Here is a 21,485-nt window from a genome sequence, read left to right as displayed (position 1 = left end):
CTCTGCTGTTGCCATTTCTAATATAAAGTAGCGTACATTTCTAACTTATATCTCGCTATGGAAGTGCTAAAAACTACCTACTCAGTGGCCTAGTGGTTAGAGTGTCTGCCCTGAGATCGGTAGGTTGTGAGTTCAAACCCCGGCCGAGTCATACCAAAGACTATAAAAATGGGGCCCATTACCTTCCTGCTTGGCACTCAGCATCAATTGGAACGGGGTTGGAATTGGGGGTAAAATCACCAAAAATGATTCCAGGGCGCTCCCCTCACCTCCCAGGGGGTGACCCCACGGAACTTTAGTTATTAGAGAGTTCCGGTCGGACGGTTTTTCACGGGACACACGTTGTTGCACTAGTGAGCCACGGGTGAGAAGATGCTGCCCATTGTTGATTTAAGTAAAGTCTGAATGTCATTAAAACAGTTAGCTCCATCTTTTGACACTTCTTCAACTCCCGTCCTTGCACGCTACACCGTACAACAAAGATCACAGGTAGAAGAAGCTGCCGAAGGTGAGCCACGTAAATAAGACCGCCCACAAAACGGCACATCCTGAAGCGACTGTCAGAAAGCGACTTGAAGGTGATCTATCCATCCATCCATCTTCTTCCGCTTATCCGAGGTCGGATCGCAGGGGCAGCAGCCTAAGTAGGGAAGCCCAGCCTTTCCTCTCCCCAACCACTTCGTCCAGCTCTTCCCGGGGGATCCCGAGGCGTTCCCAGGCCAGCCGGGAGACATAGTCTGCCCTACGTGTCCTGGGTCTTCCCCGTGGCCTCCTACCGGTTGGACGTGCTCTAAACACCTCCTTGGGAGGTGTTTAGGGTGGCATCATGACCAGATGCCCGAACCACCTCATCTGGCTCCTCTCGATGTGGAGGAGCAGCGGCTTTACTTTGAGCTCCCCCCGGATGGCAGAGCTTCTCACCCTATCTCTAAGGGAGAGCCGCCACTCGGCGGAGGAAACTCATTTCGGCCGCTTGTACCCATGATCTTGTCCTTTCGGTCATAACCCAAAGCTCATGACATGAGGTGAGGATGGGAACGTAGATCGACCGGTAAATTGAGAGCTTTGCTTTCCGGCTCAGCTCCTTCTTCACCACAACGAATCGATACAGCGTCCGCATTACTGAAGACGCCGCACCGATCCGCCTGTCGATCTCACGATCCACTCTTCCCTCACTCGTGACCAAGACTCCTAGGTACTTGAACTCCTCCACTTGGGGCAGGGTCTCCTCCCCAACCCGGAGATGGTATTGAAGGTGATCTATAAAACATAATCTATGCAACATGTTGACCAAGGAACCACCATTACATGTTATGTAGACCACAAGGAAATGTTTTACATTTAAAAAAAAATTATAATATGACAACTTTAATGCGCCTTATAATCCGGTGCGCCTTTTGTTTGAAAAAAACGGTGTGGGGACGGTGTGGCACAGTTGGAAGAGTGGCCGTGCCAGCAACCTGGGGGTTCCTGGTTCAATCCCCACCTTCTGCCAACCTCGTCACGTCCGTTGTGTCCTTGAGCAAGACACTTCACCCTTGCTCCTGATGGGTTGTGGTTAGGGCCTTGCATGGCAGCTCCCGCCATCAGTGTGTGAATGTGTGTGTGAATGGATGAATGTGGAAATAGTGTCAAAGCGCTTTGAGTACCTTGAAGGTAGAAAAGCGCTATACAAGTATAACCCATTTATCATTTATTTAAAAGACCTGAATTAATCCGGTGCGCCCTACGGTCCAGAAAATATGGTACTGTTGTAAAAATGAAAGTTAGAATCATCCAAACCTTTGTTGTTTTTTGTAGCAAGAAAAAATGCTGGAGCAAAGGTTGGACAAAGAAGAGTGCTGCTCGTCCACAAGCTCCACAGAGCATTCAGAGGGAGATGGCAGAGAAAGGTGAGGCAATGAAGCTGAGAACATGCATAATATTGAACACTGTGTGATTCTATGGTCACCACTAAGGTTTGTGGATTATGTTTTGTCATTGCTGCAGAAAAGCTGAATCCAAAGACATGCAAGATTTAGTCCACATGATGATCCAAACTTTGAGGATGGTCAGTGAAGAGAGAGAATTAGGCTCCACGGCGTTACCGGAGTTCAAACTCAACAGGAAGTACAGAGACACCCTGGTGCTTCACGGGAAAGCTCGGCAGGAAGCAGAGAACCTGTCACTCGGTGAAATTCCACTAGGTCAGATACTATACAGGCAAACTCCAGTTCGCCAATGTGGTGTGGCATTAAAGACTACTCGGTTTTTGCAGGCTCCTCATCAGGTCCAGCCAAGATCAGGAGGGCCATCGAGCTCCTGAGAACAGATGTGGTGAAGGGCCTGGGAGTCAAGCTGTTGGATAAAGTCCTGGAAATCATGGAGGAGGAGGATGACATTAAACGAGAAGTATGCTTTAAAAGTATGATATTGTTCGGGCTTCCCCTTTGAAGGACAAAGTCTTTCCAGTTTCTTTTATTGCACAACTGTCTGAATGAAGCGTGGAGACTCGAACTGAAGTTCATCAGTTTATTCTACAAATGGAGTAACAAACGCTGGAAAAACTCACAATCTCACCAAGTATATATTTCTAATTTCCAGTCAAAATATCTCAACAAACTTAATACAAGTCACATTCCCCTGAATATTAATTGTTCGGTGAGACATAATAACTTGTTTTTAGGCAACAGAGGACAAACATACCACTTTTGAGAATCGCAAGTTTGTTAAAAGACACACAACTTCACAATACTAGTAAGTATAACTAATAATACGTTTTAATTGCTGATTTCCTATTTCAAAAAATCTTACAGAGACAATTTTGATCTGTTTCATTGGCAGATTTTTTTTTGGCATTTTTTGCTTGTACAAGTTATTTTTGCTTGTAATGAGCAAAAAAAAAAAAAATCTGCCAATGGAACAAGACAAAATTGTCCTGGTAAAATTTCCCAAGATAGGAAACTAGCAATTAAAACATTATACGTACTTACTAGTATTGTGAAGTTTTGTTTCTTATAACAAAACTTGTGATGCTCAAGAGTAAATAAATGATAAATGGGTTATACTTGTGCGCTTTTCTACCTTCAAGGTACTCAAAGCGCTTTGACAGTATTTCCACATTCACACACTGATGGCGGGAGCTGCCATGCAAGGCGCTAACCAGCAGCCATCAGGAGCAAGGGGTGAAGTGTCTTGCTCAAGGACAAGTAGTTATTTTTCCTCAGAAGAGCTATTGGCTAAAAAAAAAAAAGTTCTTATGGATCATAATTTAGGGGATTGTGACTTGTAACTTGTGTTTGTTTAGATATTTTTGACTAGAAATTAGAATGATATACTTGGTGAGATTGAGTTTCTCCAGTGAGACGTTAGCAAAACTAGCACTGGAGTGAAGACCGAGCTCTACAAAATCTGGCACGTTCTCTTAAAATGGTCCCACTGCTCACATGCTTTTGTTTCGCTGCAAATTATTTGCTACTTGCCAAGATTTAAAATTGTATTTCTAGAAATGTCCCTAGTTTTAAGAGCTATTTACCTTTTTTAGTCATTGACTTTACATCCTAATCTTAATTTTAGCATGATTAATTATATTTTGTCTATTCCAGTTTAAGCCTGTTAAAATTGGGAAAATAACTATTTTGGTCGTGTTTAAAGATTCTGCAACATCCCAAAAATGCTTGATTTAAGAACTGTTAGTTCCAAAGACATGCACCTGGGGATAGGTTGATTGGCAACACTAAAATTGGCCCTGGTGTGTGAATGTGAATGTGAGTGTGAATGTTGTCTGTCTATCTGTGTTGGCCCTGCGATGAGATAGCGACTTGTCCAGGGTGTACCCCGCCTTCTGCCCAAATGCAGCTGAGATAGGCCCCAGCACTCCCTGCGACCCCGTAAGAGACAAGCGGTAGAAAATGGATGGATAGTTGAATGCTTGTTTTCAGAATAAAATACTTATTTCTAGTTTAAAAGTCCTGCTAATTTCCTGATATATACAGTGTTGGGTTAGTTACTGAAAACCAGTAACTAGTTACAGTTACTAGTTACTTTATTTCAAGAGTAACTCGGTTACTAACTCAGTTACTTACACCAAAAAGTAATGTGTTACTGTGAAAAGTAACTATTTAGTAACTTTTTTATTTATTTTTATTTTTTAAGGCTCCCATGAATGCCTTTTTAGCCTTCATTTCAGTACTGTTATTGCACTGGAGAATAATACAGTCTGTTGATCAACTTGACATGCAATTGCATCACTGAACTATGCTAAGCAATGTGGTCTACATACAACACACAAAGACAAAGATATGTTTCAAAGGGCCAATTTATTTTGGGCCAGAACAAATTGACAAAACTATTTCAAATAGCTGCAACATCCATCCATCCATTTTCTACCGCTTATTCCCTTTGGGGTCGCGGGGGCGCTGGAGCCTATCTTAGCTACAATCGGGCGGAAGGCGGGGTACACCCTGGACAAGTCGCCACCTCATCGCAGGGCCAACACAGATAGACAGACAACATTCACACTCACATTCACACACTAGGGCCAATTTAGTGTTGCCAATCAACTTATCCCCAGGTGCATGTCTTTGGAAGTGGGAGGAAGCCGGAGTACCCGGAGGGAACCCACGCAGTCACGGGGAGGACATGCAAACTCCACACAGAAAGATCCCGAGCCCGGGATTGAACCCTAGACTACTCAGGACCTTCGTATTGTGAGGCAGATGCACTAACCCCTCTGCCACCGTGAAGCCCTAGCTGCAACATAACATACATAAGTAACAAACCGCATAATAACAACATGTCACAACATAGCTGTAAACCTGGCTTCACCCAAGGAAGGCACACATGACATGATTATATGTCATGTCACTATATACAGCACACATACTGCTATACACACGCCTAACCAGGCGTTTTTTTAATCTCAAGGAATTGTGAAATAAAATCATGTCTTCAGTGAAGCCCAGAACACTCTACGCATTTCCCCAGTTTTAGTTTAGAGAAAAGGAAAGATTGGCCTGGCCCACTAGGATCCCTCTTTATGTTTGTGAACTTTGTAGTCTATACATTTAGAGTGATGTGATAATCAAACACTCTAGAATGAAAGAGTATATAAGAGAATTGACAGAGTGTGTGTACCTTCAGTGATGAATGAAGAGCAGAGGCAGAGTTTGGAGTGTCTTCTTTAGCTTGCTTTCCATGTTTATGTGCTCACTGTCCACTGTGTCCAGGAACTTGGAAAATGTTTTCGTGTCATTTGCCGTTTGATGCCCGCTATCATGCTAATTAGCTACCTGAAAGCGGGTGACTCCACTGTAGAAATAGCCTGCATGTCTTCTAGCACATACGCTGCAATGGCTCTATCAATGTTGTCCTGGCTAGCAGTCCCTCCGTTAAAATCCTTAGGTGAAGTGTGTCTCTCTTTACTAGATTCATCGAAGCATGTTGCTTTTGTAGCTGTTTCAGCAGATTTTATTTGCTGTTTTGGGCAGTAGATGGGATCTTTGATCCAAGACACAACTTACATTTAACTCAAATGTTATTTTCTTTGTGCTCGACAAAAGATAAGTAGTGAGAATATCTCCATGTTAAGAAACTCGGCTTCGGTTCCGCCATGATGTCTTGTTAGTAAACACACACACACACACACACACACACACACACACACACAGCGCGCCTCTTGTGACACAGGAAGAATCAGAAGGACGACACTGCAACGCTCCAATAAAACACACTCAGATCTTCTCAGTTTCTAGCCGATACTGCGTTATTTTACGTTATTTTTTATATAGTATCGCATCATGTAGTAACGATAACTGAGTTACTGAAATAAAAAATAACGCGTTAGACTACTCGTTACCACCGAAAATAACGGCGTTACTCTGTAACGCGTTAGTCCCAACACTGGATATATTTTTCTTAATTTAGGATGTCTTATCAAGTAAAATTAACTAGCTGCATTGACATGAAATGTAACTAATTTTTAGTATTTTTTTTCCTAAAAGATAATCTTTTTATTTTATTTTTTCCAGCTATTTTTTGCAGTGTCCATTCTGCTACTCTTCCCAAGCAGAGTTGCTTGGGCTTCAGTCTATCGCAACCAAAACTTAACCATAGTGTGTGTTTTTGACACACACTTCTGCTTTTGCTCCATCTTGTACTTGGCACCTCTTCTCGTTATCAAAACAAGGAAGTATCCTATGTGTGTATGAGCGAAAATACGTACAGAGTGGATTCATTGTATTTGGCCTTGAAAAAAACTGTGTTCCAAACACGAGAAGACCTAAATTAACAATCCATGCTAAGGTGGAAAGTATGCCCCTCACAATATGTATTACTATCTGTTAAATCAGCAATATTGACCTATTTGTCCAGTGTGCAAAGTTGTTAGTCTGGTTGATTAAAGCTTAAAAGTACCAAGTATAAGACATTTGACACTTATTTCTTTAATCGCAGGTGTGTCTTCGTCAACAGATGGGCGATGAAAAGTATCAAAATTATGCTGTAATGGTGAGACAACTGAAATTCTTTGAGGAGATAGCCTTCAAGGTTTAGGGGGGAAAATATGGTTTTTTTATGGACACTTTCCCCAAAGAGGCAGGTGCCATGACACTTCTGTTGCCACTTTGGTACTCCTGCTTTCATAAACATTTATGCTTGTTGGTATTGATGCCATACACTTGAATATGAATTACTGTACACTATTGCTTTCATCGGGGTGTCCAAAGTGCAAGGTTCTTTTTTTAATTGGTTCTCAATATATTGTAAAAAATGTAATTCATTATAGAGGTATACAATTAGATATTACACTAATTTGCTGTGTCATCTATAATTCGGTTTCAACGTTTTTGTTCAGAAAGCTTAAATACATCGCATTCCTTAGTGGAACAAGTTTGGACACCCTTGGTTCGTACCTTTAGTTGTAGTTTATTATAACGCCTATGCAAACATTTTCAATCACATTGAAATTAATCAATGTTTTTTTACTTGCTCTAGTAGAGTACTTAGTTGTTAATTTATCTTGTGAGCCAAAATATTACTGTATGTTGTAGCTGTTTTGTAGCTTTTGCAGATACGTTATTTTCATGTCTGATTCACGTAATATGGATTTTAACACGGAAATTATTTCTGATTAACCCTTCCATTAAAAAACACAATTTTGACCATTATTTATAATGCTGTGGTTCTTGTATCAGGAAAGTTCTCCCCTACATGGTGTACAGTCACACACCAAATCAAGTCAGATTTTGACATTTTATTGGACACACATCGAAGTCATCCCTGTAATATTGTGTTTCTTTTAAAAAGCCGTAACTGGATCAAAATGATTTACTATACAAAAAAGATGCACAGATATCCAGATGAGGGGCACTTATTTGTGCTTCTTTTTCTTCATACTCTCCTGGGTCTTTGGGCTGAACTCTCCAGTGCTGTCTGGTATAACAGGCTGCCAGGGCAGGGGATTATTTCTGTACATTGGCCACGGGGGCAGGGTCAGCTTAGAATAGATAAACATTTGATTTAGGACATGCAGTATGTTGGTACAAAGTACAGACTTATTAGGAAATAAACTTACAAAGCAGGAAATAACAAATCCAGCCAGAACTATGTATACAGTCCACCCAAACTGTTGAATGATCAGACCGTACACAAACCCAATCACCTGCAGAGACAACATCAGGTGACATCATACATACACAACAGAACGTGCTAAATGTGTGTGCAAATTTACCGCAGAGATGAGAATTATTCCTTGGAAAATCTGTTCCGCCAATTTTTGGCCTTTATAGTCCTGAATAGAATGAAAAGAATCAGCTCCATCGGACCATGATTTATAACTAATGCAGGTATTTTACAGAAGCGGGACAGGCCGAAAAATTCTTCAAATAGCATTAGGACAAACAAAAATGAAATAATTTCTAAAAAAGACTAGTCTATTCACTCAATGTCGGAAGCACTGAACACACAACAATAAAAAGCTCAGGTGTACTCTCGTCGGTATTAGCTGTAACAATTTAGCATCACTCTCGTTGGCAGCACCCCGCGTTTAGCTATATCAGGCTAGTTTAGAGCGCATTTGGGTCATGATACAATAGCAAACGTGACAAAAAAAATTAAGTTTACCATATGAGTGGGCAACGAGTTAAATATAGACAGCCTCATTTTGTCTTCGACTTGAGACACGACAACCTAACCGATTAGATTTCCGGCAAGAAAAAAGACGTCATGTTAATGCGACTCCTTTGGCGCCCGGCTCTTTTAGATGACGTCACACAATACGCTGGTTGTGATTTAATTAAGACGTGATATAATATTTTCTGGTCAACACACACAGTCACGTTAATATTTAAAAAAGGCTGGATGATTTCGCCCTATAACAGTGTCATGTTGTTGCCGTAAATGTGCCGTCATCGTCTTTGAGGAACAAAAAACAAGCTGAAAAGAACATGGAAATGTGCAGTACAATTCTTTAATTTTAATTTTAATTTACTGTTACCTTCAGACCCCAAGAGGGACAAGCGGTAGGAAATGGATGGATGGATGTTACCTTCAGTTCAAGACTTAAATGTAAATGTTTTAAAACATAATTACGTCATAAATGTTTGTCGAGTTTTTTCGAGTGTATAAATTATGCTGCAAAATGTATCATGAATAGTTTTGTGATATCTGAAAACAATTTAAGAATATATTGCATCTGGGTTAAAAATGTCTGCGTTGGCCGGGAATCGAACCCGGGTCAACTGCTTGGAAGGCAGCTATGCTAACCACTATACCACCAACGCGTTATGACCATTGCGTTCTATAGTCATTTAAAAAATACAACTGATGCCATCTATTTGACGTATAAATATAGTTTTGTACGGACATTGTTTGAATAAAACATGTAACATTTCTAGAAGTAAAGACAAATTAAGTTCAGTGACGCAATCATAAGGACGCAGTAATGTCTACTCTAACATGAGTGCGTTCTGAGGTAGCTTAATTATTTGCCAGTCTAAATATGTTTTTACATTTACATATTTTTTTGTAATTAAAAAAAAAATCGCCCCTATTTAAACCTATACGTTTTACTAAACCAATTGTTTAATTCAGACTGCAAATAATATAGTCTTAACTTCTAGTCAGGCACGCCGCGGGAGACTATTTGTACGGGCGAGTGGAGTTGATGTTGAGTTGGCAGTTTGGTCCAAATATTTCCAGTGTTTTATCTACTTGCTTTTTTACTTAGTTAACATGTGCGCGGACGGTTAAATGTTATAACATTTGTTTTTGCTACTTTGTAGTAGTGTATTAGCCTCCCGCCGACTGCCAAAGTGGCTAACGTTGCCTCTCAGTGTCAGTAATTGAATATAGACCAACACGGCAATGAGGAAAGGTACGTTCCGGCTTGTTTGCATTTTATACCATATTGTCCTTTTTTGAAGGTTATAATTAATGAACGCACTTTTATCTCCAGTTAACGTGGTCATTCTTGTGCTGCTTGTCGTGGCTTTCCTGATCATAATACAACGGAATCTTCTTAACCTCAGCGACTTTTTACACAAAGAAATCACACGTAGGTGCTGGCACAACATGGCCACCATTACACACATCTGCAAGTTAACACTGATCTATCTCCTCCAGATACTGGCGCCATTCTTCCTTTTGAAGCTGAATTATCTCCAGACTTGAGAGTGGACGTGGAGAGGACAGGCGACCAGATCCCTGTTGTCATCAGTGCTGCTGAGGAGAGGCTAGGTGCTGCTGTTGCTGTTATGAACAGCATCTACCACAACACCAAGGCCAATGTTGTCTTCACCATTGTCACCCTGAATGACACAGTGGAACACCTGAAGTAAGGCTGTAGGGCAGGTATACTTTGTGCAACCCATTAACAACCCCAACGCATGCTAACTTTGCGAAGACTTGATATTTGCTGAATTTGATATTATTTGATCATTGTTGTCATTGTGTCATACTAAGAAATGCATCTCAGTACGATGTAGTGTAGTTCTAATAACAATTAAAGCTGCAAGCAACGTTGAAGGGACCCTCGCATCCCTGCCAATCCGGGGTTCATGCTGTCACGTCCTTCCCAATGCCGAGACCCACCACAAATACATTCAGAAAGATCGGTGCATGTGGAGGTACAAGTTAAACTGTTATGATTTTCCACCACAACGATATTGTTGTCGATATTAACGGCTAGTCCAGGGGTGTCCAAACTTTTTGACATGGGGCCGCATGGGGCTCAAAAAATTTGGCCGGGGGCCAAGAGCAGACTCCATGTAAAGTAACTGTGTGTGTGTGTGTGTGTGTGTGTGTGTGTGTGTGTGCGTGTGTATGTGTGTATGTGTGTGTGCGTGTGTGTGTGTGTGTGTGTGTATCCGTGGTGTGCCGTCAGGGCCAGCAAGGCCGCATGGGGCTCAAAAAATTTGGCCGGGGGCCAAGAGCAGACTCCATGTAAAGTAACTGTGTGTGTGTGTGTGTGTGTGTATCCGTGGTGTGCCGTCAGGGCCAGCAAGGCCTTCTCTGCTGGCCTAACATAACCAGTTAGAGTGTCCGCCCTGAGGTCGGTAGGTCGTGAGTTTAAATCCCGGCCGAGTCATACCAAAGACTGTAAAAATGGGTCCCATTACCTCCCTGATTGGCACTCAGAATCAAGGGTTAGAATTTGGGGTTAAATCACCAAAATGATTCCCGGGCGTGGCCACTGCTGCTGCTCACTGCTCCCCTCACCTCCCAGTGGGTGAGGGTGATGGGTCAAATGCAGGGGATAATCTCACCACACCTAGTGTGTGTGTGTGTGTGTGTGACAATAATTAAAAAGAAAGAAATCATGATTATAATTCAAGATAAAAGTATTTTTTTATTTACTTTCCCTAAATATCCAAAAGTACTCATATTCTCTTCATGTCATATTATGCTCCTTCCAGCGCTGTTGTTTTTAGGTTATAGAGTTTTTATCCAATCAGCATTCAGCTAGTTTATGTTGCCATGCTGTACGAAATCTGCCTGAGGCCTTCAGGATCAACAATGCGGTGCACTTTAAGTGAACGGACACAAACATTTGACAGACGTTTGCGATAGCCAATCACATCACGAGTTGTTGTCAGTAAGGCCTTCTAGCTGTCCTAAGGCAGATATATATTGTGATGTTATGAGCTAGGTGACATAAAAACTTCATTACCCAGCATGCAACAGTAGTGAAGCGCATGCAAAGTAGCCACGCCAGCAGCAGGATGTTTTTGATGAGCACGCTGTGGAGTAAACTTTAAGAACTCAGCCAACACGCCTCGTCTGCATCTTTTATGATTAGACAAGACAACACATATATTTGCAAGGCCATTTTCAAGAAGGCTATTTAAAGAGAAACTACATTGTGAGACGATGTCGGCCAACCCCGGAAGCTCGAATGGGTTCTACAAATTGTGAGTTCAGATATTTTATTTCTTTATTTTTTCACGTTTAACATGTTTTTTGCAATTTTAATTTTGACAGTACCACATAAGATATGTTTTAATTGCTGTTGCGGGTTTATTCATTCTTAAATGCGCCAGAAAATAACCCGTTTTGTACACTGTTGGTGGTGATTTAATGCTCAGTAGTGCGCAAATGTGTTTCTGTATAGTATTTCTCCAGCAATGGTCATGTGGGGACATAAATGATGGTATTTTGAGAGGTAATCATTGGACACAGGACATCACTGAAGGCCTAGGTGGGAAACGCACGGCACGCCACCAATATAAATATAATTTGTGTCTGTACATATATAGTTAATATAATGAATATAAAATATATATAATTGAATATTACAAGTTTGTGAGAGTTCAACTCCTACCTTGTTTAAGTTTTGTAATCGATCAGAAATATCAAGCAGTTAAAATGCGCCAAACATGGATAAGTGTGGAGAAAGTGTTTTACATGTTTCCCATCATGCACTCTAATAGATTCAAATGGGTGTACTTTTGACATTTTTATGGTGTTTGGTCATTTTTCATAAAATCCACAAAGTTCAGTGAGCAGGTTGTGTTTTTTAAGTGTGACCATGTGTGTTGACTTTTTGTGTTGGTTGTCGTTAAAGGTTGTTTGGATTGCGTCATATACGTAAATGCTGTGCTATTAAATTAAAGAGCATTTATGGGTCATTGATCTGATTTACTTACATTGTCCATAAGATGACAGCAAATCTGCAGCATTTGGAAACTGCCTGGTATTTCAGATTAATATGAAAGCTCTCCGCGTAATGCTTTATTGAACTCATGCCATCTCCCAGGCCAAATTGAGGACGCTGGTGGGCCATAGTTTGACTAGTCATTATCAGACCCCAACCTTAAAGCCTCTTTTGGAAGGAGATCTGATCATTTAAAGTGAAGTAATGATAGTTGATGCAGTAGGCAAAATTTGTTCACAATTGATCATCGCCCATCAGTTTAGTATCTGTCATCTAAAGTGAAGTAATGACAGTTTAATTGGTGATGGTGAGCAGCAGTTGTCGCCGCCAGGCTCTGCCCACCACAAATGTGTACCAATACGTAGTGACCCAGCTGGCACTCCAGGGTGTCATCATCATCATTTGTACCAATTATGATCAAAATCTGAACTTTCGGAGCCGAGTTATAAATGTTAAAAGTTTTGTGGCGAACCATTAGTTGAAAGTTTGGCGCTCTCCTTCCCTCTTTTGGAAGGAGATCTGATCATTTAAAGTGAAGTAATGATAGTTGATGCAGTAGGCAAAATTTGTTCACAATTGATCATCGCCCATCAGTTTAGTATCTGTCATCTAAAGTGAAGTAATGACAGTTTAATTGGTGATGGTGAGCAGCAGTTGTCGCCGCCAGGCTCCGCCCACCACAAATGTGTACCAATACGTAGTGACCCAGCTGGCACTTCAGGGTGTCATCATCATCATTTGTACCAATTATGATCAAAATCTGAACTTCCGGAGCCGAGTTATAAATGTTAAAAGTTTTGTGGCGAACCATTAGTTGAAAGTTTGGCGCGTTGCCACGCCCACATCCCATGGCGTAGGCAAAATTCCTTCGCAATTCAGCATCGCCCATTTGTCTAGTCTCCATAATTTTAACCGCGACTCATTTGTTCAACGTCCCTTGGAGGAGTTTGTTAAAGCACGGCCCCTGTTTTTGGCCTAAAATGGCAGACAGACACCAAGATGTTGTTTTTAAATATGGGTTCTTGGGACGTCTCCAGGGATTTTTGTGACAATATGTGAATCTGGTGGCAGGGGCTCAAGGGTTCAATTTGGAAATTTGGTCTTCCTGAACACCACAATGTAAAATTATATCGCCAGACCTGATGCACTGAAAATTTGGTAGGTTTTCCTGCATATCAAGGACCTCATAAAAGCGTTGAAACGTATAGAATAATAAACGCAAAGGCCCTAATTGTATTACGGACAATTCATACCATTTTAACGTGAAATACAGTGACAAGCATGGTAAAGGCAGAATCACACATACAGCCCATCAGAGAAGACACCTTTTAATTTGGGATTCTTTATCACCAGGGCGTGGCTGAGTGTTCCCAGACTACAACATATCAAATACAAGATAGTTGTCTTCAAGCCTGAGCTGCTCATTGGGAAGGTAGCTACAGACCCTCAGCTGGCGGATACTACCAAACCGGTGAGGGTGTTCATCCTACACACTTCATCCGTAAACTTTTTTGCAACCTTTGCTCACATCTTCTATTTTTTAGTTGACGTTTGCCAGATATTATTTGCCTTCATACCTGCCTGAGGCGGAGAAAGCCATCTATTTGGATGATGACATCATCGTGCAAGGTGAGACACGAATATGAATGTATTGTGTGAATGTCCAGGCATTCACACAAATACAATTCTACACCATAAAATCATTATTTATTATTATTATTGTGTGAATGTCCAATCATTCAAACAAATACAATTCTACACCATAAAATCATTATTATTATTATTGTGTGAATGTCCAAGCATTCAAACAAATACAATTCTACACCAAAAATTATTTATTATTATTATTGTGTGAATGTCCAAGCATTCACATAATGATTTTTTTAAGTGTAGAATTGTATTTATTTATTATTATTATTATTATTATTATTGTGTGAATGTCCAAGCATTCACAAATACAATTCTGAACCTTAAAAAAAAATCATCTATTTATTATTATTATTGTGTGAATGTCCAAGCATTCAAACAAATACAATTCTACACCCAAAAAAATAAATAATTATTTTATAATTATTATTGTGTGAATACTTAGACATTCACACAATAATAATAATAATACTAATAAAATAATGAAAATACAATTGTACACCTTAAAAAAATAATTATTTATTATTATTGTGTGAATGTCCAAGCATTCACATAAATACAATTCTACAACACAAAATTATCTATTTATTATTATTATTGTGTGAATGTCCAAGCATTCAAACAAATAGAAATCTAAACCCAATATCATTATTTATTATTATTATTATTGTGTAAATGTCCAAGCATTCAAACAAAATACAATTCTACACGAAAAGAAACATCATTATTTATTATTATTGTGTGGATGTCCAAGCATTCAAACAAATAGAAGTATACACCAAAAATAAGTTATTATTGTGTGAATGTCCAAGCATTCAAACAAATACAATTCTACACCAAAAATTATTTATTACCGTATTATTATTGTGTGAATGTCCAAGCATTCACATAATGATTTTTTTAAGTGTCGAATTGTATTTATTTATTATTATTATTATTATTATTATTGTGTGAATGTCCAAGCATTCACAAATACAATTCTGAACCTTAAAAAAAAATCATCTATTTATTATTATTATTGTGTGAATGTCCAAGCATTCAAACAAATACAATTCTACACCAAAAATTATTTATTACCGTATTATTATTGTGTGAATGTCCAAGCATTCACATAATGATTTTTTTAAGTGTCGAATTGTATTTATTTATTATTATTATTATTATTATTATTGTGTGAATGTCCAAGCATTCACAAATACAATTCTGAACCTTAAAAAAAAATCATCTATTTATTATTATTATTGTGTGAATGTCCAAGCATTCAAACAAATACAATTCTACACCCAAAAAAATAAATAATTATTTTATAATTATTATTGTGTGAATACTTAGACATTCACACAATAATAATAATAATACTAATAAAATAATGAAAATACAATTGTACACCTTAAAAAAATAATTATTTATTATTATTGTGTGAATGTCCAAGCATTCACATAAATACAATTCTACAACACAAAATTATCTATTTATTATTATTATTGTGTGAATGTCCAAGCATTCAAACAAATAGAAATCTAAACCCAATATCATTATTTATTATTATTATTATTGTGTAAATGTCCAAGCATTCAAACAAAATACAATTCTACACGAAAAGAAACATCATTATTTATTATTATTGTGTGGATGTCCAAGCATTCAAACAAATAGAAGTATACACCAAAAATAAGTTATTATTGTGTGAATGTCCAAGCATTCAAACAAATACAATTCTACACCAAAAATTATTTATTACCGTATTATTATTGTGTGAATGTCCAAGCATTCACATAATGATTTTTTTAAGTGTCGAATTGTATTTATTTATTATTATTATTATTATTATTATTGTGTGAATGTCCAAGCATTCACAAATACAATTCTGAACCTTAAAAAAAAATCATCTATTTATTATTATTATTGTGTGAATGTCCAAGCATTCAAACAAATACAATTCTACACCCAAAAAAATAAATAATTATTTTATTATTATTATTGTGTGAATACTTAGACATTCTTGTGATTTAGGGCTATATAAATAAACATTGATTGATTGATTGATTGATTCACACAATAATAATAATAATACTAATAAAATAATGAAAATACAATTGTACACCTTAAAAAAATAATTATTTATTATTATTGTGTGAATGTCCAAGCATTCACATAAATACAATTCTACAACACAAAATTATCTATTTATTATTATTATTGTGTGAATGTCCAAGCATTCAAACAAATAGAAATCTAAACCCAATATCATTATTTATTATTATTATTATTGTGTAAATGTCCAAGCATTCAAACAAAATACAATTCTACACGAAAAGAAACATCATTTATTATTATTGTGTGGATGTCCAAGCATTCAAACAAATAGAAGTATACACCAAAAATAAGTTATTATTGTGTGAATGTCCAAGCATTCAAACAAATACAATTCTACAACAAAAAAATCATTATTTATTATTATTATTGTTGTGTGAATGTCCAACCATTCAAACAAATACAATTATACACAAAAAAATCATCTATTTGTTGTTATTGTGTGAATGTTTAAGCATTCAAACAAATACAATTCTACACCAAAAAAATCATCTATATATTATTATTATTATTATTATTATTATTATTATTATTATTATTATTGTGTGAATGTCAAAGCATTCACATAATACAATTCTACACCAAAAACAATAATCTATTATTATTATCATTATTGTGTGAGTGTGAATGTTATCTGTCTATCTGTGTTGGCCCTGCGATGAGGTGGCGACTTGTCCAGGGTGTACCCTGCCTTCTGCCCGAATGCGGCTGAGATAGGCTCCAGCGACCCCAAAAGGGACAAGCGGTAGAAAATGGATGGTTGGCTGGATGGTTATCTAAGCATTCAAACAAATACAATTCTACACCAAAAATCATTATTTATTATTGTGTGAATGTGCAAGCATTCACATGAACACAATTCTACACCAAAAATAATCTATTTATTAGTATTATTGTGTGAATGTACAAGCATTCACACAAATACAATTGTACTCCAAAAAAATAATTATTTAATTTTATTAATATTATTCTGTGAATATCCAAGCATTCAACTTTTTTCAACCGATTCCAAAAGTTCCAACACCAACCCATTCATATCATCTAGGACAATTGTGCGAGAATCAATTTATTTTTTTGAAATCCTGGTTTTCCATCCATCCATCCATTTTTTACCGCTTATTCCCTTTGGGGTCGCGGGGGGCACTGGAGCCTATCTCAGCTACAATCGGGCGGAAGGCGGGGTACACCCTAGACAAGTCGCCACCTCATCGCAGGGCCAACACAGATAGACAGATAACATTCACACTCACACAATAATGATAATAATAATAGATTATTGTTTTTGGTGTAGAATTGTATTATGTGAATGCTTTGACATTCACACAATAATAATAATAATAATATATAGATGATTTTTTTGGTGTAGAATTGTATTTGTTTGAATGCTTAAACATTCACACAATAACAACAAATAAATGATTTTTTTGTGTATAATTGTATTTGTTTGAATGGTTGGACATTCACACAACAGTGTTTCCCGAAATTACCAAATTTCCAAGAAATTCCCATTCAAATGAATGGACATATTCATAAATCTACAATGCCTTAAATTCTCTAAATTTTGCGCCATTTTTAAACCCGATTCCGACCTTTCAAACATCTACACGCACTACTTTTCTGATGTATCGAACGCAAAACCCGTTTTCCCGGAATTTCCAGGAATTTCTCCCCATTGACGATGAATGGGCAATTTACAAACTTTTCTATATCCCGCATTTCTTATCCAATTTGAACCGTTCCAACATCCACACACTCCACTCACCCTGGACCTTCAACCCAGCATGTTTCCCAGTTTCAATAATTCCCTGATTACCAGGAATTTCCCACATTGAAAATGAATGAACAATATACAAACTTCTCCATATCCCACATTTCTCAATCGATTTGAACCGTTCCAACATCCACACACTCCACTTACCTTGGACATTCAAGCATTTCAGTTCCGCTCACGTGTATCGGCGGTTCAGCGGATTGCGCACATCGGGCATTCACACGAAATTCCTACCGGAATTGCAAATTCTAGTTCCATGTGTTCTGCCAGTAAAACTGACCTGTCATTTTGCTTTCAGGGGATATTAAAGAGCTTTATGAAAGCAGTTTAAAATCTGGACATGCAGCAGCCTTCTCTGACGACTGCGATTCAGCTTCCGCTAAAGGCATCGTTCGAGGGGCGGGAAATCAGGTGGGAACCTCTTACCATACGTACAGTATTTACCGCTAGTCAGCATCAGTATGCAAGAGCCAATAATGACACAAATAACTTGTCTTTCGGCTAAGCTTATTGATATTATGGATTTGTATTTAACTATTAGTTGGCACGTAAATAACACACACATAGGGTCATTGGAACACCTTGCAGGATGTGATGGCTACTTTTCACATTTGAGCCAGTACTGTACCAATTCTCCATATGTCGGAATCCAATCAATCCAATCAGTACCAATTTTTGGTGTGTGTGTTGATAAATGTTAAAAAATATAAATATATATATTAGATATTTGGCATTTTGTCACATATCGATATTAGCTTTCTTCTTTCGGTATTAGCCGATAATAATAAAAAACAAAAAACATTTTTTTACAATGCTACATTATTTTATGTGCTATGCAGCATTATTTCGTGTGATATGTCACATTATTTTATGTGATATGTCACATTATTTTATGTGATATGTCACATTATTTTATGTGCTATGCAGCATTATTTCATCTGATATGTCTCATTATTTTATGTGATATGTCACATTATTTCATGTGATGTCACATTATTTTATGTGATATGTCACATTATTTCATGTGATATGTCACATTATTTTATGTGATATGCCACATTATTTTAAGTGGCCAGCATCATTATTTTATGTGATATGTGGCCTGTTGAATTATTTTGTGATATGGCGCAGACTCCTCCCACCCCCACCAAGGACTGTTTTTACTGCTGGACTCTAGAAAGAGGTTCCGCAGCCTCCGAAGCAGAACCTCCAGGTTCTGTAACAGCTTCTTCCCTCAGGCCATAAGACTCTTGAACGCATCATAATTAAATTATCCCCTCAACTCCCCCCAAAATGGATTAACTCGCTGGAATAAAAAAGACAATATAACATGCATGTGAAAAAGTGCAATATATTTATCTGTACAGTAATTTATTTATTTATTTATATATATTTATATATATATTTATATACATTTATTTATTTTATATATATTATTTATATTTATTTATTTATTTATATATGCACCCTATTGCTTTTTTATCCTGCACTACCATGAGCTTATGTAACGAAATTTCTTTCTTATCTGTGCTGTAAAGTTCAAATTTGAATGACAATAAAAAGGAAGTCTAAGTCTATTATTTTATGTGATATGTCACATTATTTTATGTGATATGTCACTTTATTAATGTCATATGCTACATTATTTTATGTGATAGGCCATATTATTTTATGTGATATGTCACATTACTTATGTGACATGCTACATTATTTTATGTGATAGGCCATATTATTTTATGTGATATGTCACATTATTTATGTGACATGCTTAGGGCTGGGCGATATTGGCTTTTATTAATATCTCGGTATTTTTAGGCCATATCGCGATATACGATATATATCACGATATTTTGCCTTAGCCTTGAATGAACACTTGATGCATATAATAGGGCGCATTAAAGGAGTCATACTATTATTATTTTTCTAAATTGAAAACACTTCCTTGTGGTCTACATAACATGTAATGGTGGTTCTCTGGTCAAAATGTTGCATAGATGATGTTTATGGGGCCATGTCCTTCGCTATGTAGTAAGTTACTGCGGACGTTATCTCCTTGTGTTTGTGACTATGTTTTTCATATTGTGTTGATCTGTAAATGGAAGACGTCAGGCTCATTTGTCAGTGCAGGTTGTTTCGGCCTTTTTTTGGGTGTGGCACCGGCCGGAGATGTTAACGTGCGGAGTTTCAAGCACTCTTCATTCTCTCGTGGGTGACTTTTGAAATGAAAGAACTAATTAGTAGTGCTGCTACCAATGTTCCCTCTAATTGTTCATGTGTCTGAGCAAACACAAAAACTCCCTGAGCATTCAGTGAACATCACACGTGGCAATACCAGCAGCACACCTGTCTCAAACCAATCTTTTATAATACCACTCAAATGAGAGGAGTCATTTTCATGAGATTATTTTGTAATATTAGTGATTTGGCCCACTTGTAATGAAAATAAAATAAATCTTGTTTTTCACAAGCTATGGATTAGTATTGTACAATATGTCTGGGTGGGGGTCCTGCTTTGGAAATCATTTGTACCCCTTTCAGAGATCACATTTAGTTCCCCTTAAACATCCTCTGTTGCACAATGAAATGTAAGCATAGGATGAAGTGTGAATTCCTGTAACTTTCTCTAGTAACAGCATTCCATGATTAATATAAATAAATTAACATTAATAATGACAGTAGAATAAGCACACGTATGACTGAGGAGTCATAGTGTAACTTTGTGTGGTGTTTGAGTTGTCCGACTTTTTGTGTGGCCATAAACGCACCAGTGGCTTAGTGGTATGCGTGTTGGTGACAGATGACAAGTTGGTTTTGGCCTGGTTTGTACGGCAGAAAATGACTAGTTTTTCGAGATAGAAGTTTTTTACTCATGTTTTTGGTTATGGCCAAATATAAACAGTTTTGCTCAATAAAGTGATCGATATAATTCCTGTCCTCGAAGCATCTCGATAGACGTTACAATAATTGAACGGTGTTCAATTGAACGGTGTTGACAAACACCGTAAGGGCCGCTTGTTGTCACTGTCACTCAGAGTTGCATTGCAAAATTATACAGAATAAATGTTTATTTTGTTTAGAATTCAGATGGGATTTGATTTGGTGCGCGGCATATATTTGCTGTGCGCAGAGGACGCTTGAGCAGTGCGCAATTGCGCAGGCGCGCACCTTAGAGGGAACGTTGGCTGCTACCTTTTGTAGCAACGCTTCTGCTGCATACTTTTGATTGATTGATTGAAACTTTTATTAGTAGATTGCACAGTGAAGTACATATTTCGTACAATTGACCACTAAATGGTAACACCCGAATAAGTTTTTCAACTTGTTTAAGTCGGGGTCCATTGATTCATGATACAGATATATACTATTTTCATAATACAGTCATCACACAAGATAATCATCACAGTATATAAATTGAATTATTTACATTATTTACAATCCGGGGTGTGGGATATGGAGGGGCAGGGGGTTAAGTTTAGTTGGTATCAACACTTCAGTCATCAACAATTGCATCATCAGATAAATTGACATTGGAACAGTGTAGGTCTGACTTGGTACATATGTACAGCAAGTATTGGACACAGAGAGAGAGATCAGAAATTATAAGAAAAAGTGACTACATTTGATTGTTTACATTTGATTATTTACAATCCGAAGAGGTATGATGAGGAAGGGAGGGTGTTAGTTTAGGGTTGAAGTTGCCTGGAGGTGTTCTTTTAGTGCGGTTTTGAAGGAGGATAGAGATTCCCTTTCTTTTACACCTGTTGGGAGTGCATTCCACATTGATGTGGCATAGAAAGAGAATGAGTTAAGACCTTTGTTAGATCGGAATCTGGGTTTGCATAT

The 21,485-nt window shown here is 37.8% G+C and overlaps 3 protein-coding genes and 1 non-coding gene across 6 annotated transcripts in view; 2 read left to right on the top strand and 2 right to left on the bottom strand.

The window, feature by feature from the left end:
• Positions 1–7,235, top strand: part of nek4 (NIMA-related kinase 4) — a 54,166-nt gene extending 46,931 nt beyond the window's left edge. Inside the window, exons 13-16 of one of the 2 annotated variants that reach the window (XM_061984895.2) lie at positions 1,801–1,892; positions 1,990–2,186; positions 2,258–2,391; positions 6,433–7,235. In XM_061984895.2, coding sequence (XP_061840879.1) covers positions 1,801–1,892; positions 1,990–2,186; positions 2,258–2,391; positions 6,433–6,531 — 522 coding nt within the window. In that variant the 3' untranslated portion in view covers positions 6,532–7,235. Of the gene's footprint in view, positions 1–1,800; positions 1,893–1,989; positions 2,187–2,257; positions 2,405–6,432 lie in introns of both variants that reach the window. The other variant, XM_061984896.2, reaches the window with a different exon arrangement.
• spcs1 (signal peptidase complex subunit 1) lies at positions 7,217–8,256 on the bottom strand. The gene is made up of 4 exons (XM_061984897.2): positions 8,101–8,256; positions 7,709–7,768; positions 7,553–7,639; positions 7,217–7,474 (listed from the first exon to the last, which is right to left on the bottom strand). The coding sequence occupies exons 1-4, from the start codon at positions 8,137–8,139 to the stop codon at positions 7,349–7,351; spliced, it is 312 nt and encodes a 103-aa protein (XP_061840881.1). The 5' UTR covers positions 8,140–8,256; the 3' UTR covers positions 7,217–7,348.
• Positions 8,257–8,687: 431 nt separating this feature from the next.
• On the bottom strand, positions 8,688–8,759 carry trnag-ucc (transfer RNA glycine (anticodon UCC)). The gene has a single exon. It is a non-coding gene; the product is annotated as a tRNA-Gly (tRNA).
• A 305-nt stretch (positions 8,760–9,064) lies between these two features.
• glt8d1 (glycosyltransferase 8 domain containing 1) overlaps positions 9,065–21,485 on the top strand; it is a 36,367-nt gene continuing 23,946 nt past the window's right edge. The window contains exons 1-6 of one of the 2 annotated variants that reach the window (XM_061984905.2): positions 9,065–9,352; positions 9,434–9,532; positions 9,601–9,811; positions 13,484–13,601; positions 13,675–13,759; positions 17,941–18,053. In XM_061984905.2, the coding sequence (XP_061840889.1) occupies positions 9,343–9,352; positions 9,434–9,532; positions 9,601–9,811; positions 13,484–13,601; positions 13,675–13,759; positions 17,941–18,053 (636 nt within the window). In that variant the 5' untranslated portion in view covers positions 9,065–9,342. The remainder of the gene's footprint in view (positions 9,353–9,433; positions 9,533–9,600; positions 9,812–13,483; positions 13,602–13,674; positions 13,760–17,940; positions 18,054–21,485) is intronic. The other variant, XM_061984906.1, reaches the window with a different exon arrangement.

This window comes from Nerophis lumbriciformis, linkage group LG23 (assembly GCF_033978685.3).
Source record: "Nerophis lumbriciformis linkage group LG23, RoL_Nlum_v2.1, whole genome shotgun sequence".
Classification (NCBI taxonomy): Eukaryota; Metazoa; Chordata; class Actinopteri; order Syngnathiformes; family Syngnathidae; genus Nerophis; species Nerophis lumbriciformis.
The sequence above is the reverse complement of the archived record's forward strand: the minus strand, read 5'-3'. Positions and strand labels throughout refer to the sequence as shown.